The sequence below is a fragment of the Mesoplodon densirostris genome, chromosome 1 (genome assembly GCF_025265405.1).
Source record: "Mesoplodon densirostris isolate mMesDen1 chromosome 1, mMesDen1 primary haplotype, whole genome shotgun sequence".
Classification (NCBI taxonomy): Eukaryota; Metazoa; Chordata; class Mammalia; order Artiodactyla; family Ziphiidae; genus Mesoplodon; species Mesoplodon densirostris.
In genome coordinates, this window is record NC_082661.1 from 14,859,783 (window position 1) to 14,881,038 (window position 21,256).

At 46.0% G+C, this 21,256-nt stretch overlaps 1 protein-coding gene across 1 annotated transcript; it reads right to left on the bottom strand.

Annotated features, from left to right (window-relative positions):
- Positions 1–222: 222 nt before the first annotated feature.
- LOC132491029 (inactive pancreatic lipase-related protein 1) lies at positions 223–14,411 on the bottom strand. The gene is made up of 12 exons (XM_060099869.1): positions 14,363–14,411; positions 13,666–13,820; positions 13,062–13,187; positions 11,289–11,423; positions 10,358–10,466; positions 8,804–8,923; positions 8,577–8,696; positions 6,975–7,093; positions 5,927–6,056; positions 3,912–4,020; positions 3,018–3,185; positions 223–286 (listed from the first exon to the last, which is right to left on the bottom strand). The coding sequence occupies exons 1-12, from the start codon at positions 14,409–14,411 to the stop codon at positions 223–225; spliced, it is 1,404 nt and encodes a 467-aa protein (XP_059955852.1).
- Between the last annotated feature and the right edge of the window lie 6,845 nt (positions 14,412–21,256).

The window sequence follows — 21,256 nt, forward strand, 5'->3', positions numbered from 1 at the left end:
CGCGTCCGGAGCCTGCGCGTCCGGAGCCTGTGCTCCGCAACGGGGTAGGCCACAACAGTGAGAGGCCCGCATACCGCAAAAAAATAAAAAATAAAAAAATAAAATAGTCAGTTCCCAAATGTCCCACCGGGGGTAGCAGACACCAGCGGCAGATACTGTGAGCAGATAGATGCGTGTACGGATTTTATTAGTGTTACACGGCGGCTGCATCGCACCCGGAGTCTAACAGGGCATGAGAGTGAGCAAGACGTCTTCTCTCACGGTGTCTGCGCTACAGAAACTGTATCTGTGGAGAGAAAGGAATCTTTTTAAGTGCTGGGCGTTCTTACCTGGCAAAGGTAATCGCTGATTTACAATTCAAAAGGAAGAGGGCTGCGCTAGGGTGGTAGCTTCAAAAAGTTCCTGGTGGGCTGATCGCCTGGGGGCTTCCAGGGGGAGGGGCTGGCTGGACCAGGACAAGGTCAGGGGTCGCTCAGAAGTGGTCCCTGGTCTCTGGGTCCTCTGGCAGCCAGGACTGTGGGCACCTTGGGGCAGCGACTGGACCTCTCACGGTTCTCCTTCTCCACAGTACATGTGGGCCCCCCATAAACCCAGCAGAGGGGTTTACAGATGGGCTCACTCTTGCCCCCAGCCATCCTGGGGACCCGATTCAGCCTACAGCAGCTCAAGAAAACACAGCAGCTACAGTAGATGGAGCTCTTGCTAGCTGTCGGCAGCCACACTAGCTGATCCGCTCACGCAGTGCGCACTTCATCCTCACCACACAAGTGTGAGGAGGTATTGTTACGAGTCCTACATCACAGGAGAGGAAACTGAGGCACGGAAGGCTCTCAGGTGATACGTAGAAGAACCAAGATGCAAACACAGGTCAAGCTGATGTTGTGGCCTACGTTTTCTGTGGTGGTCAACTTCAAACCCCTCTTGACCTTGCCTTCCACACCTAGAGTCAGGGGCCTGGCTCTCCCCTTGGGCTGCCCCCTCCTGCCTTCCAGCCATGATACAGGGCTGGTTACTCGAGTCTCAGCAATGGAGTCTTTATTTGTAGAAGAGGGCTTAGCGCCCTCCCATGATTGGTGAGAATCCCATGTCAATAATGTAGCATCTCATGACAATAAATATAAAAAAGCTTTATAATTAATTTGAAAACAATGCAGATGTAAGTGGTTGTGGTTACAGCTCTTCCAGGAAACATGGGATTCTCTCACCACCTGTGAGCTCTGAAGCTGCATCCTCTCTCCTCACCTTCGCTGGCCCCTCCCCACTTTCTCTTTGTATCTCATTTGTCTTTCCTGGAAGCCCTAACCCTAACCTCCAATCGAATTCCTGTCCTCTGCACCAGAGCCCTACCCTCAGCAGCCTGGCCTCCCCGTGCCCCTCACATACCTCCCCTGTCCCTCTGTCCGTCTCCCCAGCACCCTCTTTGGGCCCCTCACGAGCAGTTCTTAGTCTGTCATTTGACCTATCCAATGAACCATAAGTCCATTTTTCTCAACAGCTATACTGTAAACTCTTCAAAAGCAAGCTCTGTCTTTGCATCCCCTCCTATACGCCAGGCATACCTGGTACTTACTAAAGTCAGAGAGGAAGGAAGGAGGATGGTGTGTGGGGAGAGAGAAATAAAGGGGGGAAACTACAGTTTTCTTTTGATACCATGTCACTGGAGGGAATTCCTGTCAGCAGGTAGGACTTGAAACCCCAGTGAGATGACTAAAAAAATTTGAGGGGGATATGAGAGGAGGTTGGACCAAAGTCTTAATTTTCTTTAGTCTCCCACTTATTTTTTTTTTAAATGTTACTTATTGGCTGTTTTCCTAACAGCAAAATATTTGAATAAGTTGACAAATTCAGTATTTTTACTCCCCAAACTATTATAGTTTGTGAGGCTCTATCTTCCTATATTTAAAAATTCTGAGGTCCACCATCTAGCTTCTCTTAGATAGATTCCCTCCAGAGTCGGCAGGAGGGGAAGCTGCCCTCAGGTCATCGGAAGGTTGAGGTGGCAGCTGATGCACCTAGAGGGTGCAACGCCCTGGGTGATTTGGTCTCCTACTTTTTTTCCTTTCTTGAACCCACCTGTGAGCAAGGCATCTCCTTGGGAATGCCTCTCATTTTAAAGATTCCAATGAGACCACCTTCTTCTGACATGATTTTAGCTTCATCCCAGGATCCAGGAAACAGGTCAACTTCCTAATGGGACCTGGGCCACTGACCTTAGAGTCCCAGTGTCCTCCGATGGCGGAGAGGAGGCCTCGGCTGCACCCCCAGCCTGCATAGGGCTCCCCACTGGCCTCCTCGACACTGTGCTTTCAGTGAGAGGACCTTCTTGTTCTGCGGACGCCCTGCCTGGGCCAGCCCCTCGGTCCTCCCCTCACAGAGACAGGGTGGACCCCACAGGGTCATCCAGATGATGAGACTGCTGTGAGGTCTGCCAACCCGCCCCCCTGCCCGCCCCCTGCCCGGGGGTGTGACATTCCCTGGGGCTTGAGTTTAGTGACCCCACCTAACCTCCAAACCTCAATCAGTGACCAAGAGCTCAGGCTCTGCTTCTCGCCAAGCCTCATGGGGGTATCCTGCTGGCCAGACTTGGGGTCTGAGCTTTGGTCATTACCCCACCTCCCCGCAGATGCCACGCCAGGGATGCCCCGGGTCAGGATGAAGATTCTGCAGGTATTGCCACCTCACCTCTCTCGCCTCATCTCAAATTTTATATCTTTTGCTAAAACTGATTTCCTTTGCCTTCTATTATCCTGAACTTTCATTGATCTTCCTCTCTTTAACTTGTAGCCACTCTCTAACGGATACTTATAACTTTATACCCTTCAGAAATTATTTCTTATTTCTCTTTCTTATTTTTCCTCCTTAGTTTTCATAGAAGGCAGGGCTGTATCATCTGTGCCTGCCACAGAGAATGCTGAGAACACAGGCTGAACCTCAGCTGACTTTCTGGGGTGAGTTTCCATGACAAAGGCAAGTCTTTACAAACATCCTTAGGCACAAGCCAGCAAAGACACACATACGCCGTCTTGTCCTCTCCCTTCTGCACGGTGATCTTGGCTGCACCCACTTTGGGGAAGGTTGGGTTTACCACGTTGTTATTCCAAAGAAACTTGACTTTCTCAATTGTTCCAACATCAAGATCCGCGTCAAACTCATTGGAGTGGGTGGAGCCTGGTGTGATAATCCCCCTTGAAACAGAGAAATAGAAATATTCCCATTCACTGAAACAAGTTCTAAGGACCATATAAGTCCCTGCCACTCTTTTCTACTCTAGATTAACAAGATGATTTTTTCCAAATTAATTCTCAAATAAAGGTTAGAGAAATGGAAAAGTCAGCTGTATGCCAGCAGCCTCAAACTACTATTTATTTTATTTTATTTTTGGCCACATCATGCAGCAGGTGGATCTTGGTTCCCTGGCCAGGGATCAAACCCGTGGCCCCCTGAAGTAGAAGTGCAGAGTCCTAACCACTGGACGGACCACCAGGGAAGTCCCTTAAACTACTATTTAACTATTATTTCCTCAAACATAAGTTAATTTACCCTCAAAACTTTCCTATAGAAAACTATATAATTCCTTCATATTATTTTTTTCTGGTAGAATTATTTGTACAATAACAAGTTATCCACTAGTTTAACACAACAAACATGTGTGACTAGGCTAATCAGAAAATATGATATCTGGGCTAACATTAGATTTATCTTAAAAAATCTGATCTATTGAGAGAGAAAGAATAAAATGCCTGGATTTATAATAGAGAAAAGAACACGTGTTAGCAGAAATCTGAAGTTAACTTCAGTACATAAAGTAAGTAATTTAGAATCCATTGATAAAGAGACGACAAGTATGTCAGTGCATGGATGTGAAGGCCGTGTGTATCAAGTGAGAGGTGGTACCAAAAAAGGACATTTACTTGAAGACATTGTATTGGCGAGTGTTTCCCTTATTTCCAAACAAAGCAACTTTGATTTGACCAGTGGCTGTTCTTCCAGACAGCGTTATAGAAAGTCCGTATCTCCAGCCTGCACAGGGCATAGAAAAGAGTTTTTATTCATGCACAAAATAGTTGACAGAAGTCTCAGATTTTTGTCGCATCCCTTACACTGAGGCATCGAAGTAGAAGAAGTTCTACATGTTAACCTACGACTCAAACTAGGCCTTAAGGAGAAACACATATCTGGCAGTGGACCCCTGTAGACCTGCCCGCCCAGTAAAGGGGTCACTAGCCACATGTGGCTGCTTAAATTTAAACCCAAATTAAATAAAACAAAAATCAATTCCTCGCTTTCCCTAGCCACCCTTTGAATGCTGAATTGCCACATGTGGCTACTGGTTACTGCATTGGACAACACAGAGCATTTCCATCGTGGCAGAAAGTTCTGTTGGACAGGTCTGTTCTCGAAGGACAGTATTATGAGTTAAGGTGGAAAGAGAAGGAACAAGGGCTGGTCCCCACATTTGGAAAGGTAGTTCAGGGGTGCAGTCCTGGGAGCCTCAAGGGCAAGGTCTGTGTCTTCCCTCTGCCTCTCTAGGACCCTGGGCAGTCTCCAACACAGTGGTCATCCAGATTTATGCCTGAAGGACTGTCTTGGCGCCCAGGAGCACACACACATACACGGGAACGTAAACACACATGACCACATACTCATGTGCACATAAACACACACACATAAACACACATATACACATGCACACACATACATACACACCACATACTCACATACACATTCACACGTATGTATGTAAACACACAGACACCTCCTTTGCCTAACTCCTACTTGTCCTTACATCCTCAGAGCTGTTTTTCCCGCCCCTTCCTCTGATCAGGGCCAGGTCCGCTGTCCTACCATGTCACAGCAGCAGGCCATCGAGCCAACACACTTGTAGCTGCTTGCTCAGTTTCAGTTTTCTCTGCCGGGTTATAAGTTTCATGCTAGGGTGTCTTGTTCATCCCTGCACCACCCCACATCTAGCATAGCCTGTGGCCCATAAATAAATGTTAGTTGAGGAATGAATATATGGTTTTGAATGTTTAATTTGTTGTTTGAAAATATTGGCAAGTATTTTGTGCATCACTATGTCAGAGGAAGGATTGATTAACCAACGCCTTTTTAAAAAATATGTAAACAATGATGGAAATGTTCTATATCTTGATTTTGGAGATGGTTACATGACTTTTTATTTATCAAAACTCAGAGTTATACACTACAAAGGGTGACTTTGGCTGTTTATAAATTATACCTCAATAAACCTGACTTAAAAAACTATATGAGACTTGTATTATATTTATGTATTTATATAAACACAGTCTCTTTTTTACAGTACAATATCTTAGGGAACTGTCATAAAGCAGATTGGCACAAAGTGGCTGAAACATGCCTGACTCTACCCTATGTCCTAGTCCATTCAGCAGAATTTTGAGAGAAATTACCCCTTTCTGATCCCCTCCAACCCTCCACCAGAGAGGCACCCCCCATCAACGGGCATGAGGGACACATGGACAGAAGGCTGGAAATCGAGGAGATTGGAGTTGGGCTTCTTAAGCGGGCTAGATAAGCAAAGAGTTGATACCAAATAAATTTTGAATGGATAGAACAGGTGGAGATGACATGATTTTTCAAATGCATAGGACAAGGAACTGTGGGGTGGTGAAAATTCAGAGAAGATGGCCACAGAGACAGGTAAATTGCTATTATCCCATTAATTATGCTGTTTGTGTCCACTCATTTCATGCCATAGAAATAAAATGAAAGTAAAGCAGACCCTTTCTAAATCCTTGGTTGAGTCTTCAATGGGGTAGTTTGGGTGGATGTGTCCTTTTACTAAGATGAAATGTACCCACAAATATTTCAGGTTAGAGGCCACCCCTTTATGTAAAACAGAACGGAAACCTCTTTTACTTGGGTGGGAAATCACAGTGCAACTTACGAGCAAATTTGCTGGCATCTCCTGTGTTCAGGAAGAATTTCTGCTGCTCCTCACGTGTCTTGCCAGCAAATCTATCAGCGTAGTGGCCCATCTGTGGACACCCTTCATCTGGACAGGGGAAGCACTTGTTCTAATGAGAAAGATGGATCCGGCTGTAAGGTGTGAATTTGTCTTTTTATGATTCACACATCTGGGGAACAATTTTCCTATAGTCTCAGTTTCCTCTTTCATAACTGGAAAGAGATTGGAATAGATGGTCTCTAAACTAACTTCATCCAGGATGTAGTACCCAAGCCTGAGGCACATCACATTAGAACTTCTTGGGGAGCTTCAGAAAATATTGATGCCTGGGCCCCAGGTTAGATCAAATATGCCTTCCATCGAGTGGAATGCTGGTGAATGACTAACAGGAAACTCTGGGACAAAAAGTCCTGTAGAGTTTATCAATTTCTGTGGTGTAAATATTCTGTGCCTGGGGCCAACTTCAGGCTATCAACACGATGTCATTGAATGTGGGGTCGGGAATAGATGCTCACACCGGCTCTAGTGAGCCCGCATAGGCAGGCTCCGGTGTATCGTTTCGTGCATCTCTCTCCTTGTTGCCAGCTGCACGAGGCACAAACCCCCAGCCCAGCATGTAGAACCCCAGCATCCACCTTTCCTTCTCTCTGGCGTGTAGATTCTTCTCTCCCACATTCCATACTTGCTCCGCCCCTTTCAGAAATGTGCACTCTTTCCCCTCCTTCTAAACTCTATGATTTTCCAGCCAGATTCAAACTTTGCCCCTGCAAGAAGCCTTCCTAGATCATTGAATTGACTGCTCTACACTCCGATTTCCCAGAATCTTCCGCTCCCACATGACTCTTCTAGAATTTTAGCTACCTCCTGCCTAAGGCTTTTTTCCCCCTCCACTCTACAGGACCGTGAACTCTGACATGCAGTGCAAAACAAGTAGGGGATGATCAGACCCTGGTGAGAGAGTACTACAGATCCCAACGCAGCAGGGCAACAGCCCCACCTTGGGACTCAAGGTGGCATAATAGCTTACAGACTCAAAGTCCTTGTAGGAAGCGCAGGGGTACGCAGCGAATCCATCGGGATCAAGGATGCTCTCCGAGTAATACTGGTAGCTTCTCAGGTGATTGCAAGCCACAAAGTCCCGGGTTCCTGGGTAAGCAAAGGGGGAAGTCTGCACAGGTGCAGGGCCCCATGACAACTTCTCTGCCTCTCTCTCCAAGTGGGATGGTTCCAAAGTGGGCCCATATTTTCAGAAATGGAAGATTAGTCCAAAATCCAGCCACAAGATGACAGTTAACATATAAAGGCTGCTTTCTGTGTGCCGGGCAACATTCTGAGCACTTTACATGTATTGTCCCTGTAAGCTTCACCTTTGCTCAGAGGTGGGTAACATGCCATCCCTAATTACAGAAAGATATACAGGCTACAGCCTCAGATTTCAGATTTCAGCTAAGAAATGGTGGAGCTGGGATTTAAACCCAAGCCCATCTGGTGCTTGAGCCCAGGCCTCTAACCTCTGTTCCATTCTGTGTCCCAGGCACCAGGCTGGAGGTCCTCGAAGACACAAATGGATGTGACTTGACCTCCTAGGCATGACCAAACCCGGGCAAGGACATTGTCATGCCATGTTTAGGTGAATAAAAAGGAAGGTCAAGTAGCTTTAGGTGGCTTTATATGAGCATGCCTTTCACTCTCATGTCTTGTTCCTTCTTAGAACCTTCCTTGGCTCCTATAAATAACTGCCAAGTGGCAGATGTCACAGCACACATTCCAGACCTGGCCTGAACTTGCTTGGCCATTACTGATGGAGAGTCTAGGCTACTCTATCCATGCAAAGCCTCGTAAAGCTGTAAAATACAAACACATAGTTCCTCATCCTTAATAGTTGCTTTGATGGTATCCATCCTTGCCAAGCCAGTATGCTCACATTCAATAGAAGTCTTTACCCATTTGATTTTAACCTGTGTGGTGCCAAATGATGAGTCTGGCTGAAAATCTCACCTGTTCATTGCCATTTTGACCTTATTAGATACAGAGTTAGAGCTGTATCTGAAAGATGCCCTTTATCCCAGGTGTGCTGATCAATGATAAAGAATAGCCACCTTGAGTAGCACAGTCTCTGCTCTAACCTTCCTTATCCGTGATTGCTTCTTATTCTTTCCCCAATATAGAGGAGTGGTGACTCTCATGTGAATGGATTTGCCGTGGACATGATTGGGAATATTCCCATTTTGTCTGTGGAGTTGAAGCCAGTTATATAAGCTTGAACCATATCACTGACACCCAAGGGACAACTGGCAGAAAAATTCTCTTAGATTCAGGATATTTACTTTTATGGTATTTCCTTCCTTTATTAGGTAGCTATCAATTGATGGTTGGAGTTATAGCTTTAAGCAATGGTTTTGTAATTCTTTGTTGCTTGTTCACTCCAGGACACCACACAATGTATAAGGAAATAAATCAGCAGAGCTGAGATATAACAAATGATACGTGGCTATATTTTTAAGAAATAAGGTCTAGAAGGGGGGGTTGTATATTTTCAAAGAGCAGTGTGTTTTCATTTTTAAGATTCGCTGTGGGAGTGGCATTGCTCCCCCAGGGAAGTGATGTCCCCACTCTGTTCTGGCTTTACCTGCCCAGATGCCATCTATGTCCACGATCTGCGACAGGGCATTCTTCTTGCATCCGGGCATTTCCTCTCCTCCGTTTGGAAAGAAATCAAGGTGACCCACCTGTTGTTTCGTTCCGAAGCCTGAAATGTTTAGAACAGCGATGAGCTTTTCATAACGCAGGGCTCTCATTAAAAGCACGTGCTCTCACAAGTGCATGGGCTTGCAGCTGGAACATGGAAGGGCTCACCCATGAATGGGATCAGGGGAGCTGCATCCGTGTGCATCACATCGACAAAGTCAGCGTCGGAGGGATCGAGTCGGACCTCTTCAGGAGTACCCTCGAAACTTGCTTCTACAGGATCCAGCCCTAAAAGAGATGGCCATGCTGCACACAATAGGCCTGGCTATAGGTGCCAGCAGGATTGAGGTTGTACAGTTGCCCAGGCTGTACGCTACCTAACTCAAGGGATGCCATACCCTGGAGTTGCGCAGTGCCATGGCCGGGGTATTGAATATGGAGACATTGACTCTCAATGATGCTCATTACATTCCAGTGGCATGGATAGAGAAGGGCAGGTGAGCAAAGAAACTTAGATTTTGTTTAGGCAAGGGTTTTTTTCCACATCAGATTCTCCCACTTACTTGTATATCTTTCTCCTTCAATATTCTCTTTCTCTTCCCAAGTTTGAAGGAAAAAGTGGCGAAATAGTATGGTATCACAATTCAAAACACAAATTCTGGGACTTGGGTACCTTGCTCCAAATCCCTACTCGGCTATTTTTTGAGCAAGTTGCATGACCTTGGGTGAGTCCCTTGACTTTTTCTACACCTCAGTTTCCCCATTTATAAAAGGGGGTAATAATACAGCTATAAGATTAAATGAGATAATATATGTAGCATTTAGCACAGTGCCTGGCACATCATTATGGGTGTATAAGTAAATATTTAGAATTATATCTCCCTGACTATATTTCCTTCTTGACAGGACTCCTAGATTTAACAATTGTTTCTGAAGGTTTGATCAGAGCAGCTGAAAAGGCACGAACATAATTGTCTGTTGAAAATAAAAGGGAACGTTCTTATAAAGGTAGAGACTTGAACCAAAAGACAGCAGAACCGGGATTGAATGTCAGTTCTACCACTGATTAGGTGTGTGACCTTGGGCAAGTCATTTGCTTCCCTCAGCCTTTTTCTTTAGTTCTGAGGATTAAATGAGAAAACGTAAAGCACTTTGCACAGTATTTGGGATAAGCAGGCACTTAATCTATGCTTACTATAATTATTATATTAACATTATAATGATTATATTATATTGATATATTTTGTGGTTATAATTTAAAGGCTTTGCTTGGGTTAAAAGAATGCTTTTGGTCTGATGGTGTCTGGGTTTCTTCTACCAACGAAGGCAGTGGAAGCAAAATTTTTGTGTTCTATTTTGCCCTTGATTTCAGAGAAGGGGGAAAGGAATGACAATATGGACTTGTCTTAATTATGTTTGCTCACATTCATATTAGCCTTACTCTGCATTTTCTTGGATGTTCAGTCCTGCTGAGAGACCCACATCGCCAGAAAATGGATGGGGACAGAGGCGGAGGAAGTAAAGAGAACAAAGACACCACTTTCCCTGCCACAAAGATAGGCTTTGGGGGGCTTCCTAAAATGCTCTGTGCAGTCTCTAACCGGCTCTGCCACAGCCAAGGGGATGGACTCTTTGGGGCCAGCTCCAAGCTAGGCTGCAGTCTTGTATCACGTTCTGGGGCTACTGGGGACCAAACCTTGGGCCCCAGCCCTCAAGTCTTACCTGTAATCCTGCCCAGGCCTGGAGTCTTGCTCCCTGCCTCTCCCGCCACTTGGGCCCCCAGGCTGTGGCCGATGAGCTGGACTTGGGAAGGTAAGTAACTGTAGTTCGACTGGAGAGGGAAGATTGTATTTTCAGGACATTTCTGTGCTGTGGTTTTTGCAAACCTAATGCTGGTACTCCTCTGCAGAAAACCTGCCACTGCCCGTAAGATCAAGCCCAGCCCTTTACGAAAGCCTCAGAGCTCTTCTGACTCAACACCTGTTTTTCTAGACTCTTTTCTAGCTAGACCCTTAGTGGAACTTTCAGGCCCTCAAATATGTCGTAGTCTCTCACCTCTGGGTCTTGTTTAGCCTCCTCTTCCTGTTGTCATGTCTCCCCAACCACGAGCGCAGTTCACATCGACACAGCTCAGCCATTAGCTCTCAACTTAGACGTCTCTTGCTGGGAGACATCCTTAATCACCGACCCCCGCTCCCCAGACTGGATTAGCTGCCCCCCTGACCCCCGCACACGCTCCTATAAAGCCTGTAGCCGCCCTTCCCCCTCCCCACATCAGAACCCTGATCACACTCAGTGGTCCCTGTAAGCTCCCCCAGGGCCTGGGACCTCAATTATTCTCTTTATTCCCTAACAGAGCTCCCGACAATGTGTGCCCAAATATTGGATGAACAAACAAATGGCACAAGCTCAAGGTATTCACACCTGTTGGTCTCAGAGATGTTCACCCAGAAGTACTTGTTTATTATAGGTCTACAGCTCCTTGAGCACAAACACCATAGGTTTTGATTTGAGGTGAGTTTTAGAAGTAAGACTCCAAGAGAAATATCAATTCTTTCTATTTCCTCTTTAAACATGTAACCCTCAGCTGTGTCTTTACCCAACAAAGACCGGTGGGTGCTGTGTGTCCCCTCGCAGCCCGGCCACCACTCACCTTGAGCATGGCCAGCATCTGGGCCACCTGGGCGCCCACCACACGCACGTTGTTGGCAGCCTGCGTGTAGGTGGTCTGGGAGCCTCTTTTCCAGTCCACACAGATGCAGTTCACCTCTTCCACCTTGAACATGTTCTGGTGTTGGAGAGACACCAGGGGGTTATCATGGGGGCTCGTGAAACCGCTTCCAACCAGAGCTCAGAAACGGTCGCCGAGAGTTACCACTGGCTGGGGCACTGGGATGAACTCGACTTTGTTGGGAATCCCGTTGCCAGTAGGAGTTATCCCTCAGGGCAAAAGCTACAAGAAAGGCAAATCGATTCCCTCTCTAGTTTGTAGACTAATTAAAAGCTGACCACTCTCTGGTTTTCTTCGACCAGATTCAATCAGGTTGATTCAATAAGGTGGCTGAAGCCAGGGCATCATTCAAAGAGTCCTATTTTGAAAAGAAAAGGTCTCAAGTGCATTCTCTGGCAGCCAGGGTCTAAATGACCTTGTGGATTTGACTGCTAGGGGTCCTTTCAGCCTCTTGGCAAAGCCTGGGCTTGCTTCACCCCAGGCTGCTGGGTATTTACGAAGTTTTAAGGTGGGAGGGAAGTGTCACTATTTTTACAGTCAGGATAGCACAGTATTTCATGGAGGAAACACACTAAAGATATTTAAAAAATAGAACGGCACTGATTTAAAAGATACTGAAGAATTCTGAAAGGGAAACTTCTTCCTGGATGTCAAAGGAACTGATATATCCTTAGAAGTTCTGCCGGGCAGGACATATGACCACCTTGATGGTACTAAAATGGTACTATAAATTTAAAATCCACCTAGAATCTTTTCACATATATGATACTAATATGTGTGATCATACACACACGGATACCAACAGCCGTTTTCTCAGGACTTTTATTTTTAAAGCAGCCCTGAGGAATCTCTTACAAACCTGGAGAATTTGGGATATAAACTATATCTTACAGTTTATACATTAAGATACTTATTAATGATGGGACAAAAGCGATACCAAGAGTTAAATGGCTGGTACAACCAAGGTCAAATGCAGAATGATTTTAATTTTCAGAGTTTGTAACTTTTCCTGTTGACATTTTAGGTCGGAGGGTGGAAGACAGACTGCTAGGGTAAATTCTTAGGTGTCAGAAAAACATATTGAATCAGTGAACAGGAGAAAAGAAGGGATGATGGTATATCGTGTGTATTTGTGTGTGCGTGCCTCTGCACATGTGTTTTTGTGTGTATGTGTATGTGAACATGTGTTTGTTATTCTGTTGTCTATCGTTCTGAGCAAAAGAGGCTCTATTACAGTGGGTTTGGCACTTTCTATTCTGCCATTTTGGTCACCCAGTCAGTCGAAGCTCTCCGTGTCTCAAATAAATGGTCACAGCACACGCCTCTGACTCTCAGGGAAGTGGGAAAGGCTTGAACAAAAAGAACATAATCCTGCGTTTATAGGAACACAAAGTAGCCTCACTGAAATGGAAGCAGACAATATTTAGGCTTGATTTAACCAGAAATGAGAGGACAGGAGTGTTTGTTCCCGCAGCAGATGCCATTGCTTCAGGCTACAGATGTAGGCTAGAAACTTGGAAGGGGATTTTTATTCTGGTGAAGAGGCATTTTAATTGCATAAAGGTACCTCAATATGACAGGATTTCCTGTTCTGAGCTCACTAATTGAGATTGCGTAAAGGGAGGTGGAGACCTTAGTGGGAAGCAGTGGCAGCTGCCCGCAGCGCAGGCCACAGGGGTTAGAACCAGGCCCTACCTTGCACATGTCCACCAGCCAGCTCTCATCTCCCTTGCCTATGAAGCCGTGGATGATGAACCGGGTCTTCCTGTCTGTTTGGAAATTGGATGCCTCAATCGTTGATGGATCAGAGGGAAGAAGAATCTGTGACAAACACAGAAGTGTTCCGTGTTTTTGCAGCCCAGCCACTTTAGCCTGTCTCTTTCTTCCCCATCTCTGCCTGTTCTAATGCACAACCTTTCAAAGCTTAGCAAAAAGCCACCTCTTTCAGGAAGCCCCCCCTGACCTCTCTCTCCCTGCCCTACCTTCCCAAGTCAGGACTCACTACCTCTACTGGGTCTGGATTGTGGCTCATGGTCTTACACCTTCCATACCTTCTTCCATAAGCTCTTTGCCCAACACCGGAATCACATAACTAGCTAGAGGTTCTGACAAATGTGAACCATTCATTCATTCAAGCCAGCTTTTTTACCGGAGACCTACTCTGTCCAGGTCTGGCTAGGCCTGGGGGCAGCCGGCGGGATCGGGTAGAGGCAGAGGGTACAGAAGTAGGAACTCCTGGTCCCCCGGTGGGCACAGCCCCTCACCAGTTACCACAGTGTTAAAATGGCAGAGGTCTCACCTGAAAGCTGCTTGGATTCTCGTTGGTGTAGAGCAGGAAGCGAGTCCCGATCTTCTCAGGGCTCCAGGGGAGAACTTTCAGGGGCCTGATGGCGGTTCCACCCCAGGGCTCAGAGTCAGAGAAGCACCCAATGGAATCATAGCAAACTTCCTTTCCTGTAAGAGAAAAGATGACCCTGCTTAGGGGTTAGCTCCCGAGGCTGGCCTGGTTGCTCCCCTGCTTGGGGACAGGCTGAAGACCATGCAGACACTTGCCTCTGCCCATCAACTCTCTCCTTGCCCCCTCTCCCCCCGTGCCCACCTTCTGATCGGGGAACAGTCTCACTGAATCCCACAGAGACCTCTCTGCTTCGAACCACCATCAAAACTTAAAAGTCCTGTGTTCCCTGCCTAGATCTTCCGATAGTTTTATTTGACGAATGTGATAATGGACACTGGTAAGTCAATATGTTAACCCAGGCAGGTGTCTAATGCTTTATCTGGAAGAGTCTGGCCTCGGGCCTCCTGGACATGAAGGCAGGCTGGTGGGGAGATGCTCTGAGATGGACCCGCACAAACTGCAGCCCCACCCGCATCTCTGTGGAACCTTGGAGCCGTCTGCAGCCGCTGGAAGCCCTGCCATGGCTGAAGCTTTCTCTGGCCAGTGCCGAGATGATGGGTTTATGCCCTTCCCAAGGGGCACGTGGGATATGTTTTACCTTTGGCTGCTCCCAGCAGGAAAAGAGTGATTGTCCAGATGCTCACCATCTACAATAAATTCAGATATTTGGCCTCACCAAAAGCATGACCAGAGCAGTGAGCAGACTCAAGAATTCAAGGCTTTGCCCCACCTCACTCCTTCACAGCTGGCAGGAGACTTACCCTGTTGGATGTTCCAGGCCTTCCTTCCCTCTGGATCAAGTGCCCGGGCTGTTTTCTTATATTTGAGCCTTATCAATTGGACACTGCTTCAAGGAAACAGCAGGTGATTATAGAACATACTGTGTGCACTTAATATTTTAATCTACACAAATACACAAAACAAGATTAATAATAGAGGTCAAATCTTCCCACAAGTCTGGGACGATGAAAGAATGCTTGATTAAGACGAGGTGAAATGTCTCTAACTTTGCGCCTATGTACACGTGCCTGTAACTCTGAGCTGAGTGGGCCCCGCTTTCCAATTTTTTATTTTATCACCTAGTACTTTACAAGTCCCAGTGAGGACACTGCAGCAAACTTGAATCATGGAGGGCTGTGTTTCTCACTTAGAATGGATGGAAATGCCCTTGCAAATCGCTGATAGTGAAAGGAAGTGTCTAAGAAAACCTCCTCTTTCTTTTTGTCTGTCTGCCTGTCTATCTCTGTCTCTGGCAGTCTAGTAATACTTGAGCACATGAGCTTTGGAGACAGAGTCAACGGCCCCCATAATAGCCTCTGACCACAACCTCTCACTAACTAGTGTTCCAGTGGCCTATTGCTATGGGATGAACCAACCCAAAATGTAAGGGTTTAAAACAATAGCAATTATTATATTATCCTGCTATAATTTGGAATAGCTGGGTTCAGGAGCCCATAAAAGCCCATGTCACCAGAACATGTAATATCTGTCGAGTTTCCTCAGACCCTCCAAAGTTTGCACACCTGTCCTACAAGACTCTACCCTCTGAGGCCGTCATGAATTACTCACTGACCCAAGCATCTGTGAGCAGCTTGGCTGGTTCACACAACAAGCAGATAAGCCTTCACATAGCAAATGCCATTGGTGCTCTACCCCGCCCCCAAGTTAAATATGCCTCCATGTTAAAGTTCACTCTGCTCCTGAACAATCAGGACACTGGGGTCCAGGCTGGAGGGCCCTTCCATGAAGAAAATGGAAAAGACCTGCCCTAGAGTCATAAGGAACAGCAGCCAACAGTTAGTGAGGCTTAGTATGTGCAGTCAGAGTACTTTCCATGTATTACCTAATTTAAGTCTTACAACAACCCCATGAGGTAGGTACCATTATTTGCCTCCCTTTACAGATGTGGAAACAGAGGGACAGGTCTTTAATTGCCTATAAAGTCACACAGCTAATGAGTGATGAGATGGGATTTGAATCCAGACTATCCAGAGTGAAATAAGGAGTTGCTGAATATCAGTTATTCTGAGCAAGTTATCAACAAGATCTGTTGAGTGTCAATCCACTGTAAAGAATAGGGGAAGTACTTACATAGGATAAGTTGAAATAGAAAATAAATTTCCCCCTTCTCCAGACTTGAGCCATCTGGTTGACCTAAGTGATGAGGTATTCAAGCTTTGGAAGTCTGTTCATATGGTCCAGGCAGGTGCTGGAGCACTTGACAAGGACTGTGGAGAAGACAAAGGCATTTATGCTTTTTTTTTGACATTGCAGTGCTGACGCAGGATGAGACTTGTGATAATCTAACAGTGGGTAAAATAGGTAATTTGGCTGATAGGAGATGTCAGATGACTCTGTCTGCCTCCTGGACCTCTTCTCTTCCTGCTGTCCATTTGACCTTCCCCACATGACCAGAGTGGCCTCCATCAAACATGCCAAGTTCTTTCCTACTTCAGGGCCTTTGCACTTACCATTCTGGTGGCCTGAAACTCTCTTCCTTAGACCTCCATTGGGTTAGCTCCTTCTTGTCATTCAATGATTAGTTTAAATGTCACCTCTTCAATGAGGCCACCCCTGGCCACCTTTGAAGCCCCTCCACTGCCAGCCTCCCACCCGATCCCTAGCACCTTATTTGTTTCCTTCTCATCACTTTGTCACAAGTTATAATTATCTCTCTTGTTTTTGTCTATTTATTTGCAATCTTCCTTTTCCCACCTAGAATGCAATTCCATGTGGACACAGACCTCATTTACTTTGGCCACTGCTGTGCCCTCCACCTTCTAAAACCTGACACTAAAGTAGTTATAAATTAATGCAAGAAATAATGTACATATGAATAGAGCTCATAGACATTTTATCCTTATTCTCCGAGTGGATTTCAGTCCTGGGAGTATGGTGAGAGGGCACAGTTCTAAGGAGGAGAAAAAAAGATGTTGTTCTTCAGAGAAACAAGAATATAAACACCTGATTAGATTTAGGAGAAACAATCATCACATGATCTGTCACAGGTTCCCCAAAGGTCAGGCGCCCATGCTTACTTCCCCCTCAGCTCACCTCACTGCCAAGTTCATCTGTGGGTTCCACACGCACCTCTGCAGAGCAGTTCAATGGTTGAAACTGCGTTAAGGTGATCAGAGCTCATGTGGCGTCCTCTGGGCAGGCAAGGAAGGTTTAATCTCTCCAACAGCCACTCGTGTGGGGTGGTGAGAGCAAGTGTGGGCTCCAGACACTCAAGGATAGAGGCATGGGCATTTAGGGCTTAGTTTTTCTTTCTTAAAAAAAAATTCTTTTCACTCATGTTTGTAAATAGGTAATATATGCCCCTCTACATCTGATACAATACAAAGTTAAAAATAATGCTTCACCAGCTCCTTGTGTGTCCTTCCAAGATATTCTATCCACTATGAGTATATATATTATATTTTATTTAAAAACATAAAAAATATAAATGATTAACAAATCCTATACATTATTTTGCAAACTGATTTTTTAAAATTAATTAATTATCTTATTTTTGGCTGTGTTGGGTCTTCGTTGCTGTGCATGGGCTTTCTCTAGTTGCGACGAGCAGGGGCAACTCTTCATTGCGGTGCGTGGGCTTCTCATTGCGGTGACTTCTCTTGTCGTGGAGCAGGGGCTCTAGGCTCACGGGGTTTCAGTAGTTGTGGCATGTGGGCTCAGTAGTTGTGGCTCACGGGCTCTAGAGCACAGGCTCAGTAGTTATGGCACATGGGCTTAGTTGCTCCGTGGCATGTGGGATCTTCCCAGGCCAGGGATTGAACCCGTGTCCCATGCATTGGCAGGTGGATTCTTAACCACTGCGCCACCAGGGAAGCACTTGCAAATTGATTTTGAAAATTAGTTATATGTCTTGAAAACCATTTGTTATCAGCGCATACAGATGTGTTCCAATCTTTTTACCCGCTGCACAGTATTCTGATATTTGGATATTTACTATCAGTCCTCTACTGATGAGTATTTGGTTGTTTCCAATCTTTTACTATTAAAAAGGATGCCTTACTGAATATTCTTATACATTTGTCTTCTGGATGGATGGTGTGTCTGTAGGATAAATTCCTACAAGTGGAATTTAAGGAGCAAAAGATATGTACATTGAACATGTTGATAGTGGTTTCTGCTCCTTGTGTATGTTGGCTACTCTCTCCACCCCACCTGTGAAACAACAGTGAAGGAGAGACCATTAGCTATTTAAACAGTAACTTTTTAGAGGTATGTTAGTTATGGGGTTTTTGTTGTAAGCCACAGAAATCAATTCTGGATAGTTAAATTTTTTTAAAAGGAGAGATTTGTTGGGAGAATATTGGGGCATCTCATGGAATCCATGAAGTTGTTGAACTGTGACACCCAGGGAAACCCAAGAAATGAGACCACCCTGGAGACCTCGGCAGGTCGTCCTCAGATCCCCTCCGCCCCTCTGTCCCTGAATTAATTAGCAATGGGATATGGGTCCTATTGGGAAGGCCTGGATGTGCACCAAAAGATGGAGGTGAAGTTGTGAGCTGGGCACCTTCAGCAAGAAGTAAGTGGTTCCGCAGTAGTAAATTTAGCAATCCTAAATCAACCGACTCTACTTAATTTGTACCAAAGTGCACAGTTAGTGGCTCAGTGCCAGTGGGCAGGGGATTTGAAATAATGAAGAGATGATCTTCTTGAGTTATCAAGAGTGACTGGCAACACTGGGGAGTGGATTTGCTGATCAGGACTGTTGCATTGTGTTAAGGTAAGAAGAAGCAACCCTGTATTCATCAGCATTAGTTGTTCAAGAATAAGTGTGCTGTATCAAAGCACTTTGTTTTCTACAAACATCAAAAGCAAGTGAACCAAAAGGGCACCCTCACTTCTGATGACAGCAGTGAGGAAAAGGCAGTATAAGAAGGCCAGAGGGCTTCCCTGGTGGCGCAGTGGTTGAGAGTCCGCCTGCCGATGCAGGGGACACGGGTTCGTGCCCCGGTCCGGGAGAATCCGACATGCCACGGAGCGGCTGGGCCCGTGAGCCATGGCCGCTGAGCCTGCGCGTCCGGAGCCTGTGCTCCGCAACGGGAGAGGCCACAACAGTGAGAGGCCCGCGTACCGCAAAAAAAAAAAAAAAAAGAAATAAAAATAAATTAAAATAAATTTAAAAAAAAAGAAGGCCAGAGCCTGGAGCTTGGGTTGACCCATTGCTGTGAAAAGCCTCCTGACACCTGACCTGTTCCTTTCCCAGCCCCAGGCTTCCCCGGGTGGAGAAACAGGTTAGAGGATGACCGATGGATTGTGAAAATGGTCAGTTCTTTACCCCCTCCCCTTCCTGAAGCTGCCCTTTGCCATGTGATCTTGCAGCTTCTTCCATCAATAACTGGAGTCTATTACCCCAGCACCTGAATCTGGGCTAGCTGTGTGACTTGGTTTGGCTGTTAAACGTGATGGCAGCAACATCTTGGAGCAGCTCAAAACCAGCCAACCCCTAAGTATGTGAGAGACCCAGACAGGATAAGCTGCACTTCTGACTCAACCCACTCTGACTGCAGACACATGAGTGAATCCAGTCAAGACCAGAAGAAACATCCAGTTAACCTGGAGATTTGTGAGCAAATCTGTCTAAAGCCACTGAGTTTCGTGACGATTTGTTATGCAGCAGCTAACCAATACAGAAACTCAGCTCAGCCAGGCCTGGGATTCAGAGAGTGCAGCTCTCTTTGCACTCACTGTCACCATTCTTGGGTACACAGAATCAGATGAGTGTCTATTCTTTTCTAAGACAGTGAGAAAACCCCCACATCTGTCAATATACACTGTGCTCTAATGCACTGGCTCTTGTTTAAATGCCCTGAGGGATTTAATTGGACAAAGCCCCTAGCAAGACTGGGGTCTCAGCTGCTTCTCCTTTAAAGCCTCTTAGACCAGTTAATTCGCTCCACACTAGATGGGAAGATTCCTGGGCGGGGCTTTTAAATAAGAATAACAACTGAAATATGTTGAATGAACTTATATCCTGATCAGATTCAGGGAATTAAGGCGGGACTCGTATGCCTACAAATCTGTGGATCTCTTCTGAAACTGGGACTTCATTTCCACCAGACAGCTCTCCTGTCTTCAGGATGTATGACTCCTTGAAAGTCACAAAAGTAAAGACTGAGGTTGCCAGCCATGATCTGCCATGTCCACACATGCAGATGGAGCCAAAGAGCTGCCTTCCTCTAGCCAGTCAGCTCTGTCCTTGTTTTCTCTTTCAATTTCAAGTTCACAATGTACAGATACCTTGTCATCAACGATCTTGTACATTTGAGCGGAAGAGTAGGTAGGTTCAAGCTGGGCTCTAGGAGCCCCTTAATTCCAAAGAAGTGTTTGTCCTGAAAAAGCTATTTTCTAAGTCTTTTTCACAGCCTGGATGCTCACCTGCATTCGTTTGAACCACAGCTCTAAATATCCCTTGAACTGGTTGAATGTCTCCCTGTGTTTGTAGTAACAGAAGTGGGGTGCCAAACTTTGCCTGATCCTCAGCCAACTATTGCCTTCTTTCTTTTTCTTTCATCAGAGATGCCCTGTCTGTGGGATGTGAATTCAGGTTGTGAGTGTAGCTCAGACTTCCCAAAGCCCTTGAGGGCCATTGGTAGATTCCACCCGTTCTTGTGGGCTGGATAACAAGTGAAAGTCTCAGGGAAGACAGACCCTGGTGCCAGCTGGGGAGAATTAGGCCCAAAAGTCTGCACCCTCTATAGGGGGCCTGGGAATTTCCAGAACAGCCCCAGCTTTCAGAATCCCAGAGTACCTGAACGTTCTGGGCCAAGTAGAGCAGGATTTAGATCAAGAAATGGATCAGAACTTGCATTCCATGCAAGTACCAATTGGATTGATTTAAACCCCAAACATGGGTCAAGTCACTGCCCTTCTCAAAGCCCTTTGGGGGTCTCTGCTCATCACTTAGGGAATCTCCCATCATCTGCTGGTCATGGACCTTCAGGAGCAGGCACTGTGTCTCCCTTTTGCTCACAGTGTGTTCTTCGTGCCTAGCAGAGTGTCTTACACACATTAGGTGCTCAACATGTGCTTGTCAGAGGAATAAATGGTCAATCAAGTCCAGTCTGGTCCCATCTCCTATGACTCCCCTCTCTGAACATGGTCTACAAGATGTAACACACTGGAGTTTGCCAAACACTCCATGCTCAGGTACCATACTTTTGGACAAGCTGTCCCCTCTATTGGAATGCTCACCCCTGGTCTTATTTTAGGCTCCCCTGAATACAGAATCTGAGATAAGGGCTTGGGTGCAGAGAGTTTATCTGGGAAGTGACTCTAGGAAGCACGAGTAAGGGGAGTGGAGAGCAGGAGAAGTGTTCCTGGAGATTGACTCTGCTGCGCAATCTGAACCACGGAGAGAAAGTGCCAGAGTTGTTCATAGGATGGGTACCTGGGGCACAGGCTACCCTACCCTTGGTCCCCTACGCTCCTTTGGGAGGCTTAACCCCCTTTGCTTTCCCTTTACTTACTTGAT